The following is a 20,419-nucleotide window of genomic DNA, read 5'->3' as shown; positions in this document are numbered from 1 at the left end:
TCTTGTGTGTCTTTGAAAATGATAGGCAAATGAAGTTTACAACAATAGAGGACTTTAAAAATAGTATAGAATCATGTGTAGGCATTAAAAAAATCATGTTTTAGGAAAATATTTCTTCTCTTTGCCCTCATCCATAGGATATTGGCATTAAATAACTCAAAATGATAGTACAAACCAGCATTTATAATTTTCTCTGCTTTGTATATTGCTGTATTATGATTCATATGACATTCCTATTTTTTAATTTATATCTCATATATTTACCTGCTTACTTGAAATTTTTATGTATCCAAACAAGACAATAGCAGCAATCATTTTTACTTCAGGATTTTGCTTCATAGTGATTTTTTTAAAGAACTTGTCCTAGGTTTCACTGATTCCCAAAGCAGGGTCTGGTGGAAAATATGTCATTGTGGAATTAAACTATGTTTTGTTTTAGTTACTTTCCAGTCTATCAGTTAGCAAGTGACAATTACTGACTAAAACATATATCTACACACACATATATATATACAGATATATATATACACACACAGATATATATATACACACACAGATATATATACACACACACAGATATATATATATATATCTCGTAATCCGCCTGCCTCAGCCTCCCAAAGTGCTGGGATTACAGGCGTGAGCCACCGCGCCCAGCCCTAAAACATATTTTATGATGAATAAGCCTCTGTGTTTAGAAGATAGTGAAGACATTCACGGAAGCTCAATTCACTTTCGAATGAGAGCACTCGGGACACTAGATAACTGTACACAAACAGGCAATTTCAGCATTATCCAGTTTTTTAGTACACTCAGTTTTGGCAGTATAACTCTGCAATGTGTTGTGAATCTTTTTCGATGTGGTATAAATTACAGAGTGTTTTGTCTTCATCTGATATCCTTTCTTCCCTCATTACAGATGTCATATACTTTCCACCTAAAATTCTGACAAGTGTTGGATCTAATGTTTCTTTTCACTGCATCTATAAGAATGAAAACAAGATTGTTTCCTCAAAAAAGATTGTTTGGTGGATGAATTTAGCTGAGAAAATCCCTCAAAGCCAGTATGATGTTGTGAGTGATCATGTTAGCAAAGTTACTTTTTTCAATCTGAATGAAACCAAACCTCGAGGAAAGTTTACCTATGATGCAGTGTACTGCTGCAATGAGCATGAATGCCATCATCGCTATGCTGAATTATATGTGATTGGTAAGAAAATGAAGGTTTTGTTCATTTTGTTCCACAACTTAAAGTTTCATTATGGAACCTCCTTATATTAGAGTCCTGTAAAGATGTAAGAAAAAAATTTTTCATTAAATTTTTTGGTGTTTTTGCTTTATATTAACATTTTAATGTGTTTCAAATAGATGTCAATATCAATATCTCATGTGAAACTGATGGGCACTTAACTAAAATGACTTGCAGATGGTCAACCAATACAATCCAGTCACTTGCGGGAAGCACTTTGCAATTGAGGTATCGTAGGTATGTATTATTTTTGGTGTTTCATTTTTCTGTGGGTATGGTGAGATAAAATTTTTCTGTAGAAATATTACAACAGTAGTCTTACAGATTATTTGCTTCCTGAAAGAGGAAAGTATAATATAATTAATCAGGAAATTTTTGAGGGATTATATACATTGGTGATTCTTGAAAAATATTCACACCTGAGGTTAAAAAATTGTAATTTGTTTTTACTTCAAATTATCTTTTCTGAAAATCAACCAATTCTGTATAATTTATATTTTAACTCTTGAATGAAACAAGAAAATGTAGTTTGTGTATGTTTTAACTTGACTTAGAGAGTTGACTAGAGGAGAATGTGAAAGATTATAAAAGTTTCATATCATTTGGTTAAAGATTGTTTTGGAAAAAAAGAGGTAGAAGCAGATTATAGGAGATAATATGAATGGTTTTTAGAACTAACTGAGGTTATTTAGGAAATAAATACTTATGGTTAGTAAAGGGTAATGTGTTCTAATAAGAAGTAATTTGTACTTGTTTATTTTTACTCTTCTATGTTTTAAAAAGAATTCAAGGTATCATCTTATAGTGGTCCCTTTCTCTCTAAAATCATTTTATCTAAAATGATACCACCCTTAATCAGATGATAGATTTTTAAAATATCCCATAGTAGTATTCAAGTAAATATACTGCTGTTAAACACTGTGTCCCAATTTGTATTTTTATTTGTAGTGGAGACTTTCAATTTGTATAACATGCTCATTTATTCTTAAAATATAAATTTTCAACTAGAAAAATAAATCCCTTCTCTCCAATACTGTGATCTGAAGTCTATTCCTAATGCTGCCAGTCTCTTCTTATGTAGTATTAGGAAAAAAATGTGACAATTCATACATTTCTCAAATAGCTGCCTTCATTCTACCTAATATGTATATTTTAAAATCAGTAGAATGTTTGTGATATGAAATTTTACTTTTATAATCTGTCTTTACCTTGTTTTCATGGCATCTTCACATTAGAAAGGTATTTGTGAAAACCTATTATATTAAGCCCCATGCCTCGTTTCTCTTAACATTTACAGAATAACCAGGAAACTACCTTTACTTGCGTGAGTTTCTTAACTTCCCTAAGTCTCAATTTCTTTGTCTTAAAAACAGAGAGACTAATAGGACTTACAATGTTTCTGTGAGAGTTAACAACATATTTCACCTAATTATAATCACGTGATATAATTTCTCCTTGTAAATATTCAATATATTGTTTTTGCTGTCACGATGGTAATGATGCCAACTTTTTGATTCTAAGTGTGCTGGTACTGTGCTTTTCTACTTTGTTCTTATTTTCTACCCCCAGATGACCCCTCACTCCTCATTTTCATTTTTGTCCATGCACCATCATTTATTCACACACACACACACACACACACACATTCATGATTGTAATTTTGAGAAGACAAGAAAAAGAAGTGGTATAGAAAATAGAAAATGACAGAAGAATATCGATTTTTTTAGCTTTTTCTAACTTCCTCTCATCTCTTTGGAGAGACTAATTGCTACTTTAGCCATTTAAATATAGTATTCAGAGCAAACATTGGCCCAAGAAGTTATTTCAAACCAGAGGAAAAAGAGTTTATGGCAAGTTTTTCCAGCCCATGGCCCGGGGCCCCATGTGGACCAGGATGGCTTTGAATGCGGCCCAACACAAATTTATAAACTTTCTGAAAACATTGTGAGATTTTTCTTGCGACTTTTTTTTTTTTGGTTCATCAGCTATCGTTAGTGTATTTTATGTGTGGCCCAAGACAGTTCTTCTTCCAGTGCTGCCTAGGGAAGCCGAAAAATTGGACACCCTTGCTTTATGGGTTCTGAGGTGGAGTGTTGTCTAGGACTCAGTTATACAATTTTTAAAAAATTTTTGTCTCTGAGAAGATGAGGAATATATGTGGTTATATAATTCACATACATATCTGAAGTTGGTATTATATTAATTTGTATTAATTTGAATTAGAAAATTATATTCATCACGGATTTGTGATGAAATTTAATTCTTTCTTTAAAGTGTGAGGAATTTGCCTTCCTTGCCATCTCAGGAATGTTCCATGACTACTTTCATCTATATTTTAAATATTCTCACACTAATATATAGTGTTAGTTTAATTTGCAAATTGTTTTTAAGTTCTGTCTCTAACTGGATCATTTTCTCCTTTTTAGAGCATTTATTTCATTTGCATCCCTACTTAGTGTCTAATGAAATATTTAATAAGAGTTACTGTCAGTTTCTGTGGAAAGATATAGAACTGGAATATAGCTGGGAAAAATTTTAAAAATGCCTTTCTAATAAGAACATCTATTGTTTTAGATGGAGTGCAACTGTCTGTATTTTATTTAATTATTTTAATTTAATTTAATTTTATTTTATTTTTGAGACAGTCTCCCTGTGTCGCCCAGGCTGCAGTGCAGTGGTACCATCCCAGTTCACTGCAACCTCCGCCTCCCGGGTTCAAGTGATTCTACTGTCTCAGCTTCCCAAGTAGCCAGGACTACAGACGTGCATTTATAGAGACGGGGTTTCACCATGTTGCCCAGGCTGGTCTAGAACTTCTGGGCTCAAGTGATCGGCCTGCCTCAGCCTTCCAAAGTGCTGGAATTACAGGCATGAGCCACCGCACCGGGCCTCCTGCCTGCCTTTTAAACCTGGGATCCCCAGTCCCCGGGCCACGGAGCGGTACCTGTCTGTGGCCTCTTAGGAACCCGGCCACACAGCAGGAGGTAAGAGAGCAGCATTACCACCTGTGCTCCGCCTCCTGTCAGATCAGCAGTGGCATTAGATTCTTAGAGGAGCAGAACCCTATTGTGAACTGGGCATGCGCTCCTTATGAGACTCTAATACCTGGTGATCGGAAGTGGAACAGTTTCGTCCCGAAATCCTGAACCATTTCCCATCCCCCATTTGTGGAAAAGTTGTTTCCCGTGAAACCGGTCCCTGGTGCCAAAAAGGTTGGCGACTGCTGTTTTAAACAACAAATCAGAATTCTCAGGTATCTTCTTGTTACTTTTATTAATGTATGCTAATTGACTATTTTTGTATCTTTTAAAGGAGCAGCCTTTACTGTTTTGATATTCCATCTATTCATCCCATATCTAAGCCTAAAGATTGCTATTTGCAGAGCGATGGTTTTTATGAATGCGTTTTCCAGCCAATCTTTCTATTATCTGGCTATACAATGTGGATTAGGATCAATCACCCTCTAGGTTCACTTGACTCTCCACCGACATGTGTCCTTCCTGATTCTGTGGGTATGTCAAGCTGTGTTGTGTCTTCATTTGTGTTAGCAGATTTGTATGCAGATTGATGCAGGTTTAATGTTATATTTTGCCATTTTCTAATCACATTAGATTTTGAAAAGAAAATCGTTCCTGTTTACAGTGGTATTGAGAAAATCAGCCTTAGGAAGTTTTACACTTTTGAATTCATTTCAAATTATTTGTAGTAGACTTTTTTAAGCAATAGGAATATTTTCTGCACACTCTTAGATGAAATACATGGGTCTTTATGAATGAATTTTAGTAATGTTTTTCTAAATAAGGCATTATTTTACGTTTTTGTTCCAGTGTAGTTATGAAAACGTGCAGTATTTTTACTCCAAAGGTTTGATTGGAATGTTCTGAGGGTCTCAGTAATCTGAGTACTCATAACTCAAGCCTTTAATTTGTGAGGATATGTAGGGCACAGAAGCATTTAAAATAGCTAAATTGAAGTGGAGGAAATAGACAACGATGACATACATTATATTTTAAACATTCTTTTCAAAAAAAACTTTTGATTTCAAAGATATTAAGAGAGTCCTTGGAAAACGTGATATATTCTTTCAAGTTCATTGTGAAATATCTGAGAAATGATTGTGCAACAGGAATGAAAAAATACCTTTTGGTGCTGTTATGTATGTATAACTAAGGAGGATGTTTGTTTTCAATATAAGATATCTGAAAACAAAAACAAAACTGGGATTTTCAGTGAATTTTCCCCTCAAATAAAATATTCCTCAGTAGGAAACACGTTAGAATAATGTTCCATAAAAATATTAATATATGCTATTTAGTTGGGGGATTATGCCAAAAATCAATATTTGAGTCATTGTTTTTCAATTAATTAATACACATTTGAATTAAAATCTATATCCAAAAAATACAGAATAAGATTGTTTTAATTATTAGATTTCTTTTTCTATATAAAGTCCCAATGAATTCTCTCCCCACTGTTTAATTCCATTTAAGTGATTTTTTACTGCAGTGATACTTAATATCCTAGGATAGCAAGGAACCCTCCTACACTCCCCCAAACATGCACAGATAATAACACACTCACTTATAAGACATGACAAATGCAGCATGGATTCAGTAACATATGTTACCTGAATAACCTTTGGTGTTATCCTTTTCAAAACTAAAATAACGAGTTTAGGTTGGGCTTATATTGCCTACTTAGTACTAGAAGGTAATGTGGAAACTCAATGTTGGGATCCAAATGCCAACTCCACCTATTACTAGCCTTTAAATCTGCACTAGCCACATAGGCACTCTGTGTCTGTTTTGCCATCCATAAAATGTAGACAGCTGCCCATACCTTCCCAGCATGGGTATTGAGGGAATCATGTAACTTCAAGCATATCCTTTCTGCCAACTGGATATTCATTGCCAGTCTGCAGAAATGATACGCTTCATATGATTCAGTTAATTGCAAACACAGATTTAACCTCGTACAGTCTCTTGAGTATTGATACTTCCTTTCCTGACAAGAAATGATCAAGAGGTGAAATACAGTATATATCATCTTGCTGGGTTGGTGGAGAATGCCTTTTTGGTCTATGAAGAATTGAATCATCATGACAAACTTTACACGAAGGAAAAAGTTTAGGTATTTTTGTTTTCAACAGTAAAAACTACTATTGTTGATTGCTTAAAAATGATTTTAAAATACCGTATGAAAGGGAGTCTATACCTTTACACAGTGTTGGTTTTTAGCAAGTGAGACTTGGAGCAAGAGAATAATAAACACCCATATTGTGCCAATCCAGGTGTTACGATTTCCCTGTGAATCATAACAGTAGTATGGTTTATAAGACATGGGGAAATAAATCAAGAAGGTAAACCCTGGAACTCTCTTAATTTTTCTTACACAGAGTGTCTACATTTGGCCTTAGTTATGGTTTGGGTTATTTAGGTTTCTTTTTGTTGGTGGTGGTTGTTTGGTTGGATGGTTTCATACATTAGCCCTTTGGCTTCCCTTTTTGCTACTGTAGTTGTTTTCTGCATACTCCAGCCAACGGCCATCTCTCACTTTGGATTGTCCATTGGAAGGGGTGACTGTCAAAATAATGACCAAGAGGAGGGCCATTCCAACTACAATCCCGGAGGCCTCTGCTGTACCGGGCATCGACCTTTTAGGTTCTGGGTCATGGGCAGGTGTGGAGGGCATCCAGTCTGAGCAGTTCTGGAGGAGATGTTCCTCAGGAGAGCAGCTCTTTACCAGTTGGTATGGATGTACTTAACATTTTTAACAACTGTTTTGGCATACCAACTGAATATATGTCCTCTAAATGGAATCCTCCACTCTTAGTACAGATAATCAAGACATGACAATGTAAATGTAGTATGCATCATAAAATTGATGCTTGGAGTCATAACAGAGTTAGGGCTTCAGAGACGCACTGTTATGCTTGGGCTTTCAGGCTTTTAGTTTAAAATATGCCACATTTCCATATTGTCATCAGAAAGAGTGGCCCTCAAAGTTAAAAATTAAGAACTTGGGGAAAACTTACGTAGTGAATCTAAGCCTAAGCTAAAGTTTTTACTTTAGCTCTGAAAGCAGCATCATAAAAAGGTGATAGGAAAACAGGGAAGATAACCTTTTTCTTTGCATTTCTGTGATTTTTACATTATGCCTACATGACTTGCTTATATATATATATGTGTGTGTGTATATATATATATTTAAAATAGATTCCTATATATATAATAGATTCATATATATATATGAATCTATTTTAAAAATCACTTGCTATTCAGATCATCTTTGCCTCTATTACTGCCCGTTAAAAGCCTGTTTCCCTCAGATTATAGAAAACCAAGGCTTTGCTCTGAGATACTATCTCTGACCTTGATCTAGAAATATTTAATGATACACATCAGCATAAGAGTTTCACACTCACACGTAGAAGTTGATGCAGTCCATGTTTTTTTTTTTTTTTTTTTTTTGCCTTTAATTAAAGTTCAATGGAGAACCGTTTGTTATTGATATTTAGCATGGGTTCAGCGTGGTGTGTTTTGCATGCAGAGCCAATGGTTCAATTTCTAATCAGGTACTACTGTTAGCTTGCTGAGTAACATGGATAATGTATTGACTTTTTTCAGTCAAGTCTTTATTTGCAAAATAGTGATAAATCCCTCTTTTAATATATCACATAAAGTAATAGGGAAACAATTGAGATAATGAGTGAGAAAGTTATGAAGAAGATATTGCTTGATGAATATAGAGGTATGAAAATATAACACAATGTTTTTAGTCATTATTACTATTTAAATTACCATCACGTAAAACTGTTTTAAAATTTCTAGTGAAGCCACTGCCTCCATCCAGTGTGAAAGCAGAAATTATTAAAAACATTGGATTATTGAAAATATCTTGGGAAAAGCCAGTCTTTCCAGAGAATAACCTTCAATTCCAGATTCGCTATGGTTTGAGTGGAAAAGAAATACAATGGAAGGTACCTTTTACTTAGAACTTCAGCTTTCCTCATTAAATGCTATTTTTATAATATTTAAGAGTTCAATAGCATTAGATTAATTTTATTGGCATAAAAGTACATTCTCTTGTATTCTGTAGCTATTTTCATTAAATAGATTTGCCTAAGTCTAACCTTTTTAAAGAACAAAGTTTCCTGAAATCCATCATTCCCTGAAGTGTGTTTTATAGAACACAGGTCTTATATTATGTTCCTTAGAAAAAGATTAAATGGTTAAATCAGTTTAGGAAACCCTGTATCACTGTATCTTCCTTGTGTAGTCACAGTATACATATTACATATTCAAGGTTTGGAGAGGTCCTTCATTAAAGAAAAATTTGTGACCTTATTTCATTTCATGTTCCCCAAACTAGTTTTTTCCAAGGAACTGTTGTTTCTCTAACATCTGTTAATGTCTTTTAGTACATACATGTTTGATGGAATGCATTTTGGGAGAAGCTGCTTTTCAAACAAACAGAATCATTCCCATAGTGGCAAGGGTGCCTATGATGGCATTTCACATCAGCTTTGTGATGGCAGCCTGCAAAGACCTAGAAATATCAGAAACCCTTATTATATCATTAGATCACAATGATATCAACTAAAACAAATGTGACAGTTTAGCTGCTATTGAAGGATACTGAATATCAGCGATTTGCTACAGTCGGTCCTATCTAACCAATAGGTTTAAATTCTTAGAACGTCTTTGTGGGTAGAGGATTAGTGGACAGGGATTAGTAGTAGGATAAGAGAGTATTTGGGAAACAAGGTTGCGAGTAAACCAGTTCAAAATCTTGTCATTAGCAAGGGTGTGACAAGATAAATAAGAAAATCCTTGACTTGAAGGAGTTTACAATCCTCGCCTAATTGTGACTATTTCTGAAGTCAGAAAACACAGAATCAGTTCTCTTAATTTTGGAATAGTGTTAAAATTTAAAATAAATGTACTTCAGGGCCCTTTAGATACATATGTGTTGGTAATGAGCAATCTAATGCTTTGACTTATTTTATAGATGTATGACGTTTATGATGCAAAATCAAAATCTGTCAGTCTCCCAGTTCCAGACTTCTGTGCAGTTTATGCTGTTCAGGTGCGCTGTAAGAGGTCAGATGGATTGGGACTTTGGAGTAATTGGAGCAATCCAGCCTACACAGTTGTCATGGATATAAAAGGTCTGCAGAGATTTTGTAAATGTGTTTTGAAAGTACATAAGTGTATACTTCAAATATGGCTGAAAAAGTTTCCTTCAAAAACATACACACAATTTGTCGTTTTGCAGTTCCTATGAGAGGACCTGAGTTTTGGAGAATAATTAATGGAGATACTATGAAAAAGGAGAAAAATGTGACTTTACTTTGGAAGGTATTCCCAATTTTAACGTTATTCTTAAATTGTATTTTTATACTCTTAAAAAATTTACTTCATGGTCCATAATCCTGTTATTAATCTTTGGAAAGCTCAGCAATCCTGTATTTTCATTTCATTTATGAGATGTATTTGCAGAGAGCTAAGATGTACAGTGGCTGAAGCACTGGCATAGTGTTAGGAGACTTTCATTTTCTTCTCATCTTCACGTACTGTAGTTATGTCAGTACTATTTTGGCAAAGTTACTTAGACTCTTTGGGCCTCAGTTTTCTCATCTGTGTAAATGTAAGATTGAACTAGATGATACGTAATGTTTCTTGTAGTCTAAAAATTGTATTCATATTTAATTCTGAACAGTGTAAATGTCACCTTCCCCACAAACCCCAAGAGCATCTAACACATGACAGAGTATTCCATTTATGTGATGGCATATAAACAGTGGATATTCCCATATATGATAGCTGTGTAGTCTAGTAATTTTCAAAGTATCCTCTCCCAAATGAATTGGTTTCTATTTCAAGTGAATAGTTTATTTGGTCCGTAAATGCCAAATTTAAGATTGATTTGGGAATACAACACATGAAGTCAAATAGTATTTCTGTCACTCCAAATGTGAATTGTAAGTTTAATACCCAAGGTTGAATGAGCACACGTTTGAAAATGGTTTCCTGATGAAAGACCAAAGCCTATGTAAAAGTTGTGGTATATAAGAATTTATGTTCATTTGGTTTCTAAATCCAGTTACTCTATAATTTCATTTGGTTAATAATCAATGCAATTTCTAAACTTTTCCATTTCAATACTTCTTAAAATAATTTTTTATGATTTTATCTTATTTCATTTCTTTTATTATTGCTGTCTTTAAAAAATTTAGTTTCTTTTTTTATTGCTCTCTTTTCTTTTTCTAGCAAACAATTCCTTCAACACATTTTAATATTTCAGACTTAAAGTTAGCGTTAAGAACTGACAGACATTTATGAGACATTTATTGTATTCTGAACATTTCATACATATCTCCACCTCTTGGGGAATTCAGGGCCTGTACTCTGAGAGACTGAGTGGGCGGTTGAACCCACCGCGGAAGGGGGCACTGCTGAATAAGAAACAACAGCCTTGCCCGACAGATTATTTTTCTCATATTTTTGGTTTTATCTCCATGGGAGTGCTCCAGATATCTGCAAGTTTCTACAGTGAGGGACAGGCAGTGATGTTCCTATGTTTGTGGTAGGGCCAGCTTTGAGCAGAATTTAAGTAGCTTTTCTTTATCTTTGATTTATCCTTTCAGAGCTGTAGTCAACAGCCCTTTGGCCTAGGCTATAGCTACCCTCTCCCATCGCAACATACTCTAGGACAAAACAGTTGTCTTTCTCCAGACAGTTCTTATATTTTCCTCGTATCATGAATTCCACATTTCCTCAGCAGTGCTGCCAATAGAAGTTTCTGTAATGATGAAAATGGTTTATATCTGCATTGTCCAATATAGTAGCCACTAGCCACACATGGTTATTAAGCACTTGAAATGTGCCTAGTGTGACTCAGGAACTGAATTTTAAAGTTTATTTAATTTTAATTAATTTAAATTTAAATGGGTGCAAGTGGCCAGTGGCTGTCTTTTTGGACATCAAAGCTCTGTGGTTTCTTTAAGGATGATGTGTGGGAGGGAGACAGTACCCTTGCTAATCTACCATCTTTGCAGAAACTTGAGTGCCTTATATTAATCAAATTGCCTTTCATTAATTTTGTTTTGTGCTGTTTTGTTGTGGTTTCCTAAACTGAGATAATAGTTCAATGATTACGGTTCTCCAAGTCTATGCTTCTTAAACTGGGATAAGATTTGCTTAAGGAGTAAGCCACAAGGCCAGAGGATAAGTATGGCACTTAAAAAAATCATTTCTCTGGCATTTCAGAAATATTAAACTTTATGTTAAGGCAGTTTTAGAGTTACAAAAAGATGGCAAAGATAGTACAGAGAATTCCTATGTATTCTCACACCAAGTTTTCTCTAGTATTAACATCTTACACTAGTGTGATACATTTGTTACAATTAATTAAGCAAGATTGATATGTCATCATTAACTCATCTGTAATTTATTTCAAATCCAAATTTCCTTAGCTTATACCAAATGTTCTTTTTCTGGTTCAGGATTCCATCCAGGATAGCAGATTACTTTTAGTAGTCATACCTCCTTATGCTTCTCCTGGTTGTAAAAGTTTCTTAGACCTTCTTTGTTTTTATGAACTTCACACAATTGAGAAGTACTGGTCGGGTATTTTGTAGAATCTCCATCAAACGGGTTTTGTCTAATGTTTTCTCATGATTAGATTAGGGTTACGGGTTTGGGGGAGGAAGATCGCAGATGTAAAATGCCATTCCATCACATCATATTAAGGATACATTCTACCAATGTGACTCATCATGGTTGATGTTCACCTTACTCGTCTGGCTGAGGTAGTGTTGTCTGGTTTCCCACTGGAAAGTTACTCTTTTTTCTCCTTTCTCCATTTTAGTTTTAAAAATGAAGTCCCCATGCTTAAGGATTAGGAGCTATGTTCCACCTACTTGAAAGTAGAGGACCTACACACATTATTTAGTGTTCTTCTGCATGGGAGATTTGTCTGTCCTCTCACATTAATTTATTTATTTAGTCAATCATTTATTTATATTAGTATGGACAATGAACATTTATTTTAGACTTGGGTCATAATCCAATACTACTTTATTTTGTTGCTCAAAATATTCCTGCTTCAGTCATTGGGAGCTCTTTTAATTGACTCATGTTCCTTTGACATGCCCCCATCATTGTGGGGTTTTTTATTTTAAGTTTTGAGTACTGGTAAGTTTGACTTTATTAAAATTAAAAACTTCTATTCACAATAGCAAAGACTTGGAATCAACCCAATGTCCATCAGTGACAGACTGGATTAAGAAAATGTGGCACATATACACCGTGGAATACTATGCAGCCATAAAAAAGGATGAGTTTGTGTCCTTTATAGGGACATGGATGCAGCTGGAAACCATCATTCTCAGCAAACTATCGCAAGAACAGAAAACCAAACACTGCATGTTCTCACTCATAGGTGGGAACTGAACAATGTGATCACCTGGACTCGGGAAGGGGAACATCACATACCGGGGGCTATCATGGGGAGGGGGCAGGGGGGGAGGGATTGCATTGGGAGTTATACTTGATGTAAATGACGAGTTGATGGATGCTGACGAGTTGATGGGTGCAGCACACCAACATGGCACAAGTATACATATGTAACAAACCTGCACATTATGCACATGTAACCTAGAACTTAAAGTATAATAATAATAAAAAAAAGAAAAAAATAAATTGATTTTCAAAAAAAAATTAAAAACTTCTGATCTGGGAAAGACTGTTAAGAGGATGAAAAGGTAAGGCACAGACTGGGTGAAAATATTTGCAAAAACACACATCTGATAAAGGACTTATAACCAAATTACACAAAGAAATCTTTAAGATTCAACAGTAGGAGAACAACTCAATTAAAATGAAAAAAAAAAAAAAACCAAGTATCTGAAGAAAAACCTAACCAAAGTAGATATACAGATGACAAATATGAATATTAAAAGATGTTCAACGTCATTCATCACCAAAGAGTTGCAAATTAAAACAAGATACAACCCCACACCTATTAGAATGGCTAAAAAAAAAAAAAAAAAAACAACCTGACAATACAAATTGCTGGTGAGCATGCAGGGCAGCAAGAACTCTTATTCATTGCTGGTGGAAATGCAAAATGGGACAGCCACTTTGGAAGACAGTTTGGTAATTTCTTTCAAATTTAAATGTAGCCTTACCAGCCATATGATGCAACATTGCAGCCTCGGTATTTACTCAGGTGATTTGAAAACTTAAGTCTACACAGAAACTTGCATATGAATGTTTAAGCAACTTTAGTTATAATCACCCCAAATTAGAGGCAACTAAGATATCCTTCAAAAATGAAACGATTCTGTATACTTCTGAAATGGTGGGTGTATAGCACTATGCATCTGCCAAAACTCCTCGAACTTCATAGCACAAAGAGTGAATCTTAATGCATGTAGATTAAAAAAAAATCATTTAGGAGGTTGAAGGATCCCAGGATTGACTGTAGACTGTGACAAAGGAATCTACTTGTATTATAAGCGTATGAAGCAACTTCACTAAAGGTGGTGGGAGAAAAGGCCACTTTGGAACTTGAGGGGAGTTGTTGGAAATGTGTGGATCTTAGGACTAAAGGCAAAAGAAACTGTACATAAGCACTGTAGTCTAGTTGATGTAGTTCTCACAGGGCTATGGGCTAACAATTATGGTACTGCTCTACATGTACACTGGAAGGGGACAAGCAAGTAAATGGATGGTGGACAGTGGGACTCAGATTTCTCACTGTTGGATTGGGAGGTTACACACAAGCACAGGATGATACATGTGGCAATGAATTAGAGTTTGGGATACAAGTATGAACTTATATCTAGCTTAATATAGATATAGATAGATTCTGGTTTAGGATGCATGTACCTTTTCATGATTTGTAAGCTAAGAGGGCCTAAAATCCAGTAGTAAGGCATGTGCCCAGACTTATTTCTAATACCATCGTTCAATAACAGAAACAAGGGCTATTTAGAGAAATGGCTAATTTTAGGGTTGGGGCAGAAAATACACGAGATTAGCCTGGAGGATCTTGTAGTACCAGAAAGTAAGGAAGTTTAACATTCTCTTACTTGTTGGTTACCAAAAAAAGTATTCATTAAAACTGACATAGATTTTTCAAATAAATGCAAAATTTACATAACTTTGAGATGTTTCTTTCTGGGGGTGGCTGCTAAAATTTTACTTCCAACCTATCCAGATGATTCTTGGCAGGGATACATGTACATGTGTTTATTTTTCTCTGCCTTAGAGGCATCTAACGGGCAAGAAATTGAGATGTACTGTTCTAGTCTATGATATACAGTCCAGCCTTCTCTGGCTTTTTAAGGGATTGCCAGCATTTAATCTTACCTGCCACAGGTGAAGTTGATTGGGGAAATGGGGTACATTGTTAACCTCTGTGGAACATAAGAATAGAATTGAACTAGATACCTATTTTACATTGGAATCCTTAATGACCTGATATGTTTTAATTATATGACAGAAATGCTGGGGTGCCATAGACACTGTTTTGATATCCTCTGTTGCTCGTTAACCTTTGCAGACATTCTTACATTCTAGAGAATCTTCCAAGCATATCAGAGGAAAGGAAAATGAATGACAAATCTTCCTATGATTAATATATGATGATGAACACCTTCACAGCTCCTCTTGCTGCTTTTCATTGTCTGAGGGTTATTCCTTGTTTGCTTTTTAGATGAGAAAACTCTCTACCCCTTATCAGTCTTTCATTTCTCTAAAATTAGAGTGAAACTTCTTGGTAGAAAAGTGGCTTGATCATATCCCTACTTTATTATCTTCAAATGATTTATTCTCTGGGCCTTAGGAAAAAAACCTCAAAAAGGGGAAAATAAGTTTGCTATGCTCTATAACCATCCAGATACCTTCATGGAGACTGTGGCAGAGGCGGACTCTATCCCATCCATTTCCCCAGCCTCTCAGCCTTGTAATAGTACCTGCCCTGATCTGGCCCCTGCCTCCTAATGAGAAATGTAGAATGAGAGTTATGTGAGCTCAGTTAGTATAAAAAGCACTGCAGCCCTTAAACTAATCAATTTCTGTATTTACTACAGCCCCTGATGAAAAATGACTCATTGTGCAGTGTTCAGAGATATGTGATAAACCATCATACTTCCTGCAATGGAACATGGTCAGAAGATGTGGGAAATCACACTAAATTCACTTTCCTGTGGACAGAGCAAGCACACACTGTTACGGTTCTGGCCATCAATTCAATTGGTGCTTCTGTTGCAAATTTTAATTTAACCTTTTCATGGCCTATGAGCAAAGGTAAGAAGAGGTACAGAGTAGTAGTCCATTGCCTCTTTTAATATTTAACTTTTGCAAACTCTCCTATTTTAAATTATCTTTCAAGCAACCTGCAATTCTCTGCATCTGAAAGTCTCTCTTTCACCTTTCATCTCTCCTTTGTCTGGAAAAATAACAAAGTACATTGTACAATGATCATGTAATACAGTCCTTGAGTTTTCATGTGGGAGAACATTGTTGTAATGGTATTATAATATATGAGAATGTTTTAGTGAATCTAATACTTAAATCTTTTGGACCAATGGAGATCTTCAGGTCAATAATTCTCTCTCCCTATATACATATACATATATATATTTATATTCACACATACATGCATATAAATATGTAAAAATAAGTTTATATCATATGAAATATATATTTAACACTATGTAAAATAGTAATAGCATGACATATGGATGCAGGTTAATTGCTGAGACTTAAAATTACTATGGACTTCATTTAATGTGAGTGACAAACCTCCTTGCATTAATTTTGATATATCTGATTAATCAGAGAATGGAGACCCACTTTCAATAGGCATTTCTACTCTAGGTTACATATTCAAAATGTAAATTTTTAACGGCAAACACAAATTTTCTCTGTCTCTACCAATCTATAGAGGCCTTTCGAAGTGTTACCTCCTTCTTGAAATCTTTGCTTATTGCTTTAATTGAATATGCCCTATCTCTTCTTTAAATCTCAGAGTCCTTCCTGTCTTTCTTAAAGTATTTTATGTCCTGTTTTACATTATGATTACCTTTGTATGTATAGTGTAAGCATCTTACGAGTTCCATAGTACCCAGTTCAATGTTTTACGCTTAACATTTTCTAAGTATATATATTCTAGAAATATCTGTAGAATGCCTCAGTTGGGTAGGTAGTGGGAATTGTAATGTGAGAGAAACTATAATGGTTGGAGCATCCAGAGCCAAATAGGTAAGACAGGTATTAATGAAATAATCATATAAGTGAATGTCTATTGCAAACTGAGATAAGGGCCTGCAGGAAAGGAATATAATTTTATGAAAGGAAAGAAAGGAACCTGACCTGGCATTGAGATTCAGAGAAGTCACCTTGAGGAAGTGGTACTGAACTGAAATCTGAAATGTGAGTAGGAATTAAACTTCCCCAAAAGATGTAGGGGAGGGCAGGGAAAGCATTGGCTGATAACACGATCAGCCAGATCAAAAGTCAAGGGCACATGATAGAAAATAAAGAAAGACAAAGGTGACTTTGGTGTGGAAAATCATGGAAGGCAGAGAGGTAGGTTGAGACTTGGCCCTCAGGGCCTCGTAAGCATGATAGGAATTTTACCCTCAAATGTAGAAATCTGCTGGAGGCTTTTAAGTGGGATGCTATACAGATGGTGTTAAAATGAGATTTGTGCTTTGAGAGTATCACTCCATCGGTGGGAGAGGATGGTTAATCGGCTTGTGCAGTATTCCATATGAGAATGCCTTTTCGAATACATCACAAAATTGCTTTTTTAAGGTTTTAGGTAATACCATGTTTCTCTTCAATATCATATATTCCCATATCTCTGTTTAAATGACTCTCATGATATAAAAATAATTGTCATTTATTATATTTATTTGTGTAAATTGTCTGTCTTCTCTTCCTTATCCCCTTCTTTAGTAGGTTATAAGTTCCTCAAAAGTATTAGTAGATTTTTTATTAATTTTTAATTTAAAAATTGATTTCCTTCTTTTCCCCTCAGTAAATATCGTGCAGTCACTCAGTGCTTATCCTTTAAACAGCAGTTGTGTGATTCTTTCCTGGATACTATCACCCAGTGATTACAAGCTAATGTATTTTATTATTGAGTGGAAAAATCTTAATGAAGATGGAGAAATAAAATGGCTTAGAATCTCTTCATCTGTTAAGAAGTATTATATCCATGGTAAGTTTACTATAGTTTAGTGAGTTGCTCTCATGGATTATATGACACTACAGATTATTAATTCAATTAATATAACCAGTTAATGAAAACTTCAAAAATATGGATGATACTACCATCCTAATACATATAATCCTATAACCTTTATCAAAACATTGAATTCTCTTTCTCTTCTTTTCTTTTTTTCTTTCTTTCTTTCTTTCTTTCTTTCTTTCTTTCTTTCTTTCTTTCGTTCGTTCGTTCTTTCTTTCTTTCTTTCTTTCTTTTTTTTTTTTTTGACGGGGTCTCTCTGTGTTGCCCAGGCTGGAGTGCAGTGGAGTGAACATGGCTCACTGCAGCCTCTACCTCCTGGGCTCAAGCTATCTTCCCACCTCAGCTTCCTGAATAGTTGGAACTATAGGCACATGCCATCACACCCAGTTAATTAAATTTTTTTTTTTTTTTTGGTAGAGACAAGGTCTCACTATGTTGCTCAGGCTGGTCTTGAACTCCTAAGATCAAGTGATTCTCCTGTCTCGGCCTCCCAAAGTGTTGGGATTGCAGGCATGAGCCACCAGACCCAGACTAATTCTATTTCCTTTGACATTTTCTCATTTTAATATTTTATACAGGGGATATCATATCATGTCAATTTTCTCCTCAATTTTTTCTACCATTGTTTTTAGTGGTATAGCATTTTATTCCAAAGTCTACTTAAACTGTTTGAGATTATGTTGCTTCCAGCTTTATCTTTTCTTAAATCATTTTTTAATAGCTTCTGATATCTTCTGCCAAATTGTTTCCTCAAACCGTGTACCACCTTATAAGGCCACTAGCAATGAGTGGGAATGCTAGCCTGGTCAGAGGAGCTAGAACTGGGTGACCTAGACCAGGGTATTCTTCTAAAGGTAGACCAGTTATCCCAGGAGGTAAGTCAAGTACAAAGTATAAGTGCACAAGACAGCATTTCTAAGTCTGAGTAAGGATTGAGGGAAGTTAACTAGGGAGGCTAAGGATTGCTATGATCTTATTATACAATATCATACTAAGGACTCATACCATTATTTTATATCAGGGACCTAGAATTTAGCATCAGGGTACATTTATTTGCAAATTGTTGCACTGAATTTAGTTCATCACCACTGCTGCCCAGGTGGTTACTCTCTGTGCTTTTCTTTAAAACATGAGGATATAAAATTTAGGCTTCACAGAGATCTCTCTTCTTCTGGATATATTCTTCTAGAATATTCATATATTATTAGCATTTGTGAAAATCATGGATCGATCCATCTGGAGCTTTGCTATAGGGTTGGTCATTTTCCATGGATCAAAATCCCAGATATTGCAAAGGGTCTCGTGGTCTCTACCACCATTTTGTTTGCATAGGATTTCACAAGACAGTCTCCCAGCTACCTTGAATGGAATGGGGAAACTAAGTAAGCTGAATTCCTATAAAAAAAAGGAATATTGCCCACTTTGGGGGCAAGGGAGAGGTAGTAGAACATATTGCTCTGGAAAAGGAAATGAAGGAAAGAAAAAGCTCATACACCCTGCACTTGAACAAATTGGCTATCACTGGAACATGGCTTTGAAAAATTGCAATCTTCTGTCTCTGGGTAAGATTTTTTAGAAAAATATTTGGAAAACTATTGTCATTACTAGATGATTAGAAGTGCTTAAGTGTGTTTTGAAACTCCCTTGATAATTTAATCCATAAATAATAAGTAATTTCTATGTTTGGAAATATAGGATAGTCACTTTAATTCTTTTTTAAAATGTATGTTCAACTCTACTGTTAATTATGTATAAATGAGCCTTTTATGTATTTTTCTCCTCAGATCATTTTATCCCCATTGAGAAGTACCAGTTCAGTCTTTACCCAATATTTATGGAAGGAGTGGGAAAACCAAAGATAATTAATAGTTTCACTCAAGGTAAAAATCATAATTTTAGTTTCCTTTTGTACCAATGTGTGTGCCTAATTTGTCAGTAGTAATATTGCCATCTGATTATTCTTTTTCTGATAGAATCATGGAAAAGTCCAGAGTCTTCTGTAGATTTTTCATGGTGAGGTTCCAAAGGAAATATTTTTTTCCTCTAAAAATAAAACTGGAGCTATAGAAATAAAGTCACTGGGCCTCTTATATTTCTGATTCATCTTACTGTACTTGGAATACCAACATTTTTATTTCGTTATTACTTTTTAAATTGTCTTCAAATCTAAGCAACCTAGCAATGATATTTCAAGAGATAAACATTTCATCTAGTGTTAGAATAAAAATCATTAAAAAAATTCATACATGTATTATTCAACAGATATTAATTGAATATTGTTCTAAGCACTGGGGATTCAATCATGAACATAAGTTTCTGCCCTTATGGATCTTAAATACTGGTGCTCTAATTGACAGTGATGGGCAATAAATAATTATATAATGTCAGATAGAAATAAGTACCATGAAGGAATATAAAAGCAAGATAAAGGGATGACATTAAATGTGGCATTTTAGTTGATAGCCAGAAATGGTCTTTCTATGGAGGTAGATAATATTCAAGTAAAACCTTGCAAGTACAGTAAGACCCTACTTGATATTGTCAATAGATTCTTGGAAACTGCAACTTTATGCAACATGACGTACAGGAGGTCCTTGAATAACATCATTTTGTTCAAGGTAGTTTCATTATAATGTTGATGAGAAAAAAAAAAGGTTTGTTTTACATTGCCATTTCACTTAACATTGCAGTTTCCAAGAGCCTATCAATGATGTTCAGTGAAGATGTAACTGTACAAATAGCAAAAGCATTCCAGGCAAAGGGACAGTGTGTGAAGAGCCCCTAAAGAGTGGGGATGTTTGGTGGTTCAAGAAACAGCAAGGAAATCAGTGTGTGTGGAGTGAGCAAGATAGAGATTGGCAGATGTGGAAGGTTGGGTCCTCCAGGAGTAGATACTGAGAC

General features: G+C 35.0%; 1 protein-coding gene across 5 annotated transcripts in view; it reads left to right on the top strand.

Annotated features, from left to right (window-relative positions):
* Positions 1-20,419, top strand: part of LOC105498455 (leptin receptor) — a 98,016-nt gene that overhangs the window by 63,857 nt on the left and 13,740 nt on the right. For all 5 annotated transcript variants that reach the window (XM_071091797.1, XM_011770595.2, XM_011770596.3 and 2 more), the window contains 9 exons: positions 920-1,210; positions 1,369-1,486; positions 4,562-4,761; positions 8,080-8,228; positions 9,260-9,419; positions 9,527-9,609; positions 15,351-15,567; positions 17,306-17,488; positions 19,303-19,398. In XM_071091797.1, coding sequence (XP_070947898.1) covers positions 920-1,210; positions 1,369-1,486; positions 4,562-4,761; positions 8,080-8,228; positions 9,260-9,419; positions 9,527-9,609; positions 15,351-15,567; positions 17,306-17,488; positions 19,303-19,398 — 1,497 coding nt within the window. The remainder of the gene's footprint in view (positions 1-919; positions 1,211-1,368; positions 1,487-4,561; positions 4,762-8,079; positions 8,229-9,259; positions 9,420-9,526; positions 9,610-15,350; positions 15,568-17,305; positions 17,489-19,302; positions 19,399-20,419) is intronic.

This window comes from Macaca nemestrina, chromosome 1 (assembly GCF_043159975.1).
Source record: "Macaca nemestrina isolate mMacNem1 chromosome 1, mMacNem.hap1, whole genome shotgun sequence".
NCBI classification, from domain to species: Eukaryota; Metazoa; Chordata; class Mammalia; order Primates; family Cercopithecidae; genus Macaca; species Macaca nemestrina.
This window is presented reverse-complemented; position numbering and strand designations above follow the sequence as displayed.